The 8,391-nt window shown below is 36.8% G+C and overlaps 1 protein-coding gene across 1 annotated transcript; it reads left to right on the forward strand.

Annotated features, from left to right (window-relative positions):
- The first annotated feature begins 2,934 nt into the window (after positions 1-2,934).
- On the forward strand, positions 2,935-5,619 carry LOC141810191 (transmembrane protein 238). Its single transcript, XM_074697570.1, has 2 exons — positions 2,935-3,505; positions 5,385-5,619. The coding sequence occupies exon 1, from the start codon at positions 2,977-2,979 to the stop codon at positions 3,487-3,489; it is 513 nt and encodes a 170-aa protein (XP_074553671.1). The 5' UTR covers positions 2,935-2,976; the 3' UTR covers positions 3,490-3,505; positions 5,385-5,619.
- Positions 5,620-8,391: the final 2,772 nt, after the last annotated feature.

Raw genomic sequence — 8,391 nt, forward strand, 5'->3', positions numbered from 1 at the left:
TGCAGTGCTATCATAGAGCAAAGTTAAATGCAGATATTACTAATTTACTTATTCCCAATAAACAGTAGTCAGTCATCACAATGAAAGTCAAAACTGGCCTTATAGCATTCTTAAAAATGTTTACAATAAAAATTCTATTAATTTATTGTTTAATTAACTAATTTAAATTAGTATTTTAAAAAATGATCTAAAGAATGCATACTGGAAAAATCAAGTTAATTTGGGGGTATGTACACTGCATTTTGATATCAAAATTGACTAAAATGTCCAAAAAGTCAGATCTATAATGATTATGTTTGTTGTATCCTTACATTGTGTTACTGTCTAATATGTTCATATCACACTTACAGTAGTTATATTTTTATTAAACTTCAACTTCAGAAATGTTTTGTCCAAATGGCAACTTTCTTCAAGCCATATGTATATGTGTTATTAGGCCACATCATTATATTTGTATATATAGTTTTTTTGTTTACTTTTTAAAGACAGTGATTAGGTATTAATCAGTTATTAATTCAAATTTTCACTTCACAAAAGTAAAGTCAGAATTATTTCTATTAAGAGGAAACAAAAATCTGTGTGTTCAGGGATTAAAACTCTTGACACAGCATGGTAAGTCTTGTGGTCAGTCTTTGTTGTTGTTGTTGTTCTTTATTTTAACCATATCTTGATCTTCTCCATTAATCAAAAACATTTTATCCTTAACCCCAAACAAAAATCAAACCATTTTTGTGTTAAAAGCTTTGGCTCTAAAGTTGCTTTTCTCCATTCAGCACTGAAAGTGGTTGTCTGGACTTTGGATTGAACCTTCTCATAAATGTAAAACTGCTGGCAATACTGTGAATGTGAATGTGAATGCGAGGCCCAGACACAGTAAGAGGAAATAACAGTGTAATAAAGTCAACTGATTCCAAAGGTCAAACACTCAGGCTTGTTATCAGCTCCGGCTGCATGAAGGAAGTAAACCACCAGCATTTATCTTTCCCCAGCTCACTGAAATTAAAACTATTTAACAAACGAGGCAAAAACTGCAACACACATGAGCTGAAGTTGATTGACAAACATTCCATTCTATTATCACAGTGAGTGAGCATTTCACTCAAAGACTGTATAAAACACTAACCTAGTCTCAGCTACTTCACTTATTTGTTTGTAAAGAGAGGTTTTGAAGCCAAAAAATGGCTAACTCATAACTTTCAGTAAAAATAGACACAGACAAAAAAGTGTTGCTGGTTTCTTTGAATTGGAAAAATGATTTAATTACTAATCTTTTTTATTTAAAACTGATCTTTTCAATACTCCTTAGTTTAAAAAAAGGATTTATTCTATGTATTTATTTATTTGAAGGCTGTGCATCTAGGCATGAACATCTCTCTGGTCTATTTCCAGACCGAAATGGTAAATATTTGATATTTAAAACTCTTCTTTTGTACAAATAGTAAATTTTGTTGTACTTCTATGACCACTTTCTGGTCTTTCTGACCACTCAAAGCACTCTACACTGCTAGTCCATCCACACAACATTCAGACACTGATGAACAAAAACTGCCTAAGTATGTGACTACCAGTGTGTGCTAATCATACATTTAAACTGAAGTATATACTTAAGAACACTTTACACACTTAAAGTTGTTCCAAACAACATTAATAAAGTACACTTGCAATTGTATTAATTCTATTTAATTTATTTATCTTACCTGGGATTATTTGAGACACACAATTTATCCTTTTACAGCTTAAGCATAACATCAAGGTAGGTGAGTAAAATATATAAAATATAAACAAAAACCACAAAGGGACAACTGAGTATTGAAAAGACAGCAAGGCCACATGCACCTGAAGGACAGAAAAACAAAGAGAGCGTATAACTCCTCGTGGAGCTCAAAATCTGAGCTATTAAATGTTGCTACTGGAAATGTTCTTAAATTGCAACAGATCTCAAGGACAACATTTTTTCACCTTCATTATATCATTTGTCCCAGAGCAATGCAGAAAAACTAGTCCATGCTTTAATTTTCTCCAGGTTGCACCACTGCAACTGTCTTTATCTCACTATCCTATCACCTGGTGCTGAACACTGCAGCTCAGGTACTGACAGGTACCAGGAGGAGAGCTGCACATTTCTCTGGCGTATCTACGCTGTCTACCAATAAATTCTTGAAAAGAATTTAAGATTCTTCTTCTGACTTACTTTGGCATCAGGCCATCTTATCTTAAAGCGCCCATTGAGCTATATCATCCATCTTTATCACTGTGTTCTCAGCACGCAAGCCTGCGCTTTGCATCCACGCCCTCCAAAAGTATGGAGGTCGAGTCTTTAGTTATAAGGCTCCTCTTTGGAATCATCTACCAGTTTGGGTCCGGGGGAAGACATGGTCTTTACTTTTATAAATAGTCTGAAACTTTTATTGATAAAGCTTTTAGTTAGATCTAGATCAGGTCTGAACCAATTGAACCAATCTAAAAGTCCCATTAAAGGTATTAAAACAAAGATCTCTCTCTGGGAGTCTCTGAGTTTAACTTGTAGGTTTCTCTGGATTGTGGGAGGCCTGCTGCTGTTGACCTGTCAGACTCCAGCTGCTATGGCATAATCATCATTACAGTGCAGACTTCTTATCTTGTCATAATGTTGTGTTTCTGTCAATAAAATAATGTAATATTTGGGAGATATTATTTTTTTCTTTCAACTGTCCTATCATCAAACTGAGTCAATAGCTAAAATGAAGCAGAAGCCGAAGAGTTAGAAAACTTTCTTAAAGAGCGATAGACATTTGTCAAAGAAAAATAACCTTGTAGGGCGGACAGGCTCCTGCTCAGGTAAGCTCAGCCCCTCCTTCAGTACGCACCACGCCCCCCCTTTGTGCGTACAGGCAGGAGACCTGCTGCACCTCACCTCACAGCCAGACAGCTCAAAGACACCTGGATACAGTTTGTCAGCTCTATGAAGTCATCACAGCCAGGCTACCTAACGTTGATATGGAGCCCGTCTACGGGGGTTTGGGCCGCTGTGTGTGCTCTTTCTGGCTTGCAGTCGCTTTTGATATTATAGGACTTGCCATTCTTCTCATTGGGGTCTTTGTCAATGTGTTTTTTTATGACCTGCTCATCTACGCGGGGGCCATCGTGATCTTCCTCAGCCTCATCTGGTGGGTTTTCTGGTACTCGGGGAACATCGAGGTGCCTCCGGCTGAGCTGGAGGATGATGTCGGTTTACTGAAGAAGGGGAAGGCTGGCGGTATCGGCGGCGCGGTAAGACGCCTCTCCAGCCGCGTGTCCAGCGGCATCAGGAACTCGCTTCGCAGGAACGGGGGGCCGTCCGGCTCCCGCACGGGCCGGCCACAGAGGTCAGCAGGCGGGCCGCCGGTACCTTCGCAAACGGAGCAGCAAGCGGTTGCTATGGCAACGATAACGCTGCAAGAGGACACCCCTCACGCGACATCAGAGGCTGGCTGTGCTGTGGAGATCCGGGATGCGACTTCAACCAGATAGTGTGGCCTGTCTGTAGGTGAGAGCTCATTCACGCCATGATGGGTGTCTTTAAGGTACTCTGAAGATAAATAGAATAATAATAATAAAATAAAATAAAGTAAAATAAATACTTTTAGCAAAGCTTTAAAAAGGTTATTTAAACTATATTAACTGTTTTTTTTATTTAAAACAAAAATAGGCCTACTTATCGTTTTTATTTAGCCTAACTGAAAATGAACATTTCTTAAATTATATTTTTTTGCTTAGTGTTATTTAAAAATGTCATGCCATTATTGTAATTTAGGTGATAACCCTTAAAGACATCACAATACTGATTGGTTGTTGTTTTTCTTCCAAAAGGGATAAAAATAATGAAGTTTAACAAATTTTCTCAACTTTATTTCATGCTTGAATTAAAAATATTAAGATGTAGCTTTAATAAGGATGTTTCCCTTGTATGAGGGCTTTTTTATTTTCTTTAAGTGTGATTTTGTTTAGCACAGAACTCAGAGCACTATTTGTAGCAAAGGCTATAAAAAAATCTTATCAGTGGGTAAATCATTTACAACAGTCAGCGCCCACTTAAGGACAAGCCCTCTGTTTAAATATTACCAGACCTACATGAAACTACCTTGAGGCCTTATTATTCTCTTACTTTAAAACAATCTGAATGAACACACAACTTCAAAAACTCCATTAGGCATGTGCTTTAACAATGTCACCTACTTAAATTTCCACCTGACAGAAGCATGGTCACAGACTTCTGGATAGCGTGGTTAGTTGACAAATTTGAAAGTATAACACAATTACTTCCCTGTAAGAGTTGAGGACAACTTTATTATTACATTTCCTGTTGTCCAGCCTTAATTCCTTTCCCCTTTTTATGAACATGGTGTTTCAGTAAAATCTGAAGGAAGAAGCTCTAAATTTGGCAGCACTTGAAAATACTTTCAACACAAAAATATGTTTCACTCCCTTGTCCAGGACACAGTCAAAGTTGCTTTAATTTGACCTCTTGTTAGATAGTTTCACCTGTGTCTTGTCACACACCATTAGACCCTATGTCTATTTGGTCTATATGATTCCTCTATTTTTTGTTGTCTGATTCTTTTTCCTTATGGCTCTCTTTCCCTATAAGTCTTTTTTGGATATTTGGTTTTGTTGAATAAATTATGTTTTGTTGTTGATCCCCAACCATGACAAGTTTTGTCTAAAGTCAGAGTTAAATGTTTTGTACTCCACGACTCCAGCAACTTTCTCTCTTTGAATCCACTGTCTTCGTTCTTGGATGGCTGACAAATTTTGACAGACGCTTCCTACAAACGGTGATCAGGGGCGACCACAAAAAGGAGATGTCTGACCATGATGAGTCTGTGTGACTACATCACAGGTTGCTCAACTACCTTTCAATTACCAGCTCCACAGGATGGGTTGTGTTAACATAACTGTGCCTCTTACATTCCTGTTCCTATATCTGCCAACGTTAGACTTTGACAAAGTGGGCGGTGATACTGCGGTCCTTGACAGGTGTTTTGGTGAAATACGTAAGATGTTTTATTAAATCCTTGTTTCAATTCAGCTGTGGGGGCATGTAAGGATTTAAAAAAAACCCTCTAAAATCTACTTGTAAGACACCACATGTTATCGGACAAAATTTTCCTTATTTTAACAATTAATAAAAAGAGTGTTAGCCTATTAATATATTATTATGCTGAATCTATTATACACCATGATCAGACAGGGTAAGGGCTTAAGACTGATATTAGAAAAAGTGATACATTGATGAAATTGAGGTATCCTAAAACACATTCTCTGTGTAATAACCATCCACAAGCAGTTGGCAACCAAACCAACATTTTTTGACTCTGCCTTGTTTTAAATAGTTTCTGCTCAAAAACATCTGACATGTTTTCCAGGGTCTCCAGAAAAATCCTTGAGCCTGATCTTCATCCGCCACTTTTTGGATGGTCTTCGATGGATCTAGGGCAAACGTTTGTTGAGTGAGTGGCAGTGAAGAAAATCACCCTACCTGAAAATAGCTCAGTGAAAAGGTTGCACAAACCTGAATGAAGAGGATGAGGTTCCAGTCTAAACCGGACAAGTTTCTCTTTGGAGAAAAGGGCCCATTCTTGGACTAAGGAAGAAAGCAAGACTGTGTGTGTGTGTGTGTGTGTGTGCATATATTTCATGTATAACTTCTAATGAAGTGTGTGTTTACCCCCTTTGTTTTTTTGTTTAAGATTTTTTAACATTTCCCCATCTGATTTTTGATATTTGTCTGGTTTTGACTGTTTTTCTGTTGATGTTTTTATTTTGTGTTGTTCATGAGAAAACACCCTAAGTTTTTTTATCCCCCTTAATTAATTCAAAATGTTTAAAAATTACACAGAAAGAATTACTAGTTATTATGCAATATCCTCGGGAAACTTCAAACAGCAACCATGTGTCTCGGGACCTGTAGGCCAAAAAATGGTTACGAAATACTAATAATAAAAATAATAAGTGTTTCAAATCTTGGCTGGCAGGCAAATGCCCAAACCAGAGACCCTTTAATCTTAGGATAACCTTAAGCAATAAATGCAGAGAAAGGCTTTTTCTTATTTAATGTTCATGTTTACATTTATTTTTGTGTGTTAGTTATGATTTGGGTTATTATGGTAAAACACAAGTTATATTTAAACAAGATTTTCATTTGCTGCACAAGGAAACAGAACCATATGAGCAAGACTTGGATAGTTAAAGAATGAAAACTGCCATCACTGATCTTAGCCCATGATGGCAACCACTGGAAAACTTTAATCTTGGGAGCATATGTTTTTAAAAGTGGTGTTTTCCCAAACTACTTTATTACTCTCTTTCCCACATTGAATTACTTTTTTATCAAGAATACTTTACAACTAATGCATTAGAAAAGTGAGTAACCTTTTTTCTTGCTTTTGACATATGCAGTGAATAATGTCATGTAATTCTACCTTCAGATTTAGAGACCAAATATAAAGAGTAATTTAGTCTCTTTAAAGACATTTTTCCAGGTACAGACATTGGGCATTGTTTTTGTTTGTTTTAGAAATGTTTGTTGTTGGTTTGCTCATATTTCAATAATTTTGTTTATAAACCTGGCAAATTTAAATTCACAACACTGTGGTGCATTTTACCTCAGATATAGATGGCAAAATGTGCACAAACATGCAATAAACTACAATGTCATCCAATTACCTTTCTCTTTGTGTTGTATGTCTTCAAAGGGTCGTGTTCTCAGTGTTAATATAACCTTAAATGTATTACTGCATCATAGGTTGAAAAAAAAATATTCGTACCTCTTTTAAACAGCAAGTTTTAGATCATTTAAAATCATTTTAACACATGTTTTTATCAAGTGCTTCTTCACTTACATTCATCACAAACCTTGAATTTACAGCAGAGGTGTGTTTACTGCTGATGGACTGGGTCACTGCCTAAACAACACAGGAGCCAACTGCTCCTCACTTTGCCAGGACTGTGTTTGCAAAGTGGATCATGAGGGCTGTACCTGAATTCACCAGATTAAGATATCCACCATTTACGAAACAAGGCAGCAGGTAGATACCAAGGATTCTGCCATGGACACAGTTTAACGCCTGTGTAACAGCACATCATTGTTCAGCCTTTCTGATAATGAGTATTTAAACACTTGGCAGTGACAGAAACTCACGTAGGAAAAATTTTTAGAAGTAAAATATTTTTATTTTCAGAACAGTAATTTCAAAGTAAATTTTTTCACCAATATTTCCTGAAATGTTGAAAAAAATAAAAACATTTTCAAGATGACTTGTCAGGAGGACCAGATCGTGAAAAATGAACTTTATCAATTAACGGTTTAATGTGTTATTCAACCCCAATTCCGTACGAGTTGGACCATGTGTGCAGAATATTTCATAAACAGAAATTAGTGGTTTGCAAATTATTTAGGCTCAATTTAACTGAAAAGTACATGCTCATTTCAACTTGGCAGCATGTTTAAACCAGATGGGGTTAAGCTAATTGGAACAATTTTGTAAAATAACCAGGTCCTGGGTTTAAAATTGTTTGGGGGATTTTATCATGTTTACAGTACATAAAAAACTCAGTAAATCTGGCAAAATCTCTGTACAAAAGGTACTAGGCCCAAAACTAATACCGGGCTGTTTTAAATTTGGGGACCTCAGGCAGCACTGCATTAAAAAGAGACAAGACTGCATCGGAAATTACTGCATAAGGCATCTAAAAACTATTGTCTTTGAACAGTTTTTCACTGTATCGACAATCTTCTGTTAAAACTTCACCATGCAAAAATTCCTGTGGTCTGATGAGTCCAATTTGATGTTTAATTTCTGAAACATGGATGCGGTGTCCCTGCACACTTCAAGAGCCAGCAGTGGTGGAGGTAAAGAGATGTCTCATTGCTGATTGGCCTGTGCAGCATGGCATCTTGGGTGACATCATAAAACCTGACTCTGTTAAGATCTTAGATCAACATATGAAGCCATCCACATGATACCTTTTCAAGACAGACCCTGAATGTTTCAGCAAGACGCTAAACTACAGTTTTACTCATCATAGCAGCACAGCTGTGTGGTAGAAAAGCCCATAGTGCTGCTTTGTCACCGTCTTGATGACAATAAGGACCCCGAGCTTTAAGCTGAAACCCTGAATGGCCAAGTCAGGCAAGTATGGGACATTTCATTTCTGGTTGTGTCATTTGTTCCTAGCACCATGATCACATGTTTTACTGAGTTTTAAAATTCAATATATTGTCTTTGCACTTTCTACAGTCAGTTAAACGGTTTGAGTCATTTGCAAATCATCAAAATCTGTTTTGCAGAAAATTTAAGCAATATCCACACTCTTTCAGAACTGGGGTTACAGACTCAGTCATTGACTTAAAAAATACTAAACCATAAAAAC

The sequence above is a fragment of the Halichoeres trimaculatus genome, unplaced genomic scaffold, assembly GCF_033239565.1.
Source record: "Halichoeres trimaculatus isolate MK-OKI-2021-1 unplaced genomic scaffold, fHalTri1.1 fHalTri1_scaffold_20, whole genome shotgun sequence".
NCBI classification, from domain to species: domain Eukaryota; kingdom Metazoa; phylum Chordata; class Actinopteri; order Labriformes; family Labridae; genus Halichoeres; species Halichoeres trimaculatus.

What these genes read in the sequence shown, in the direction of transcription:
- LOC141810191 (XM_074697570.1), top strand. Translation starts at nt 2,977, where the DNA reads ATGGAGCCCGTCTACGGGGGTTTGGGCCGCTGTGTGTGCTCTTTCTGG.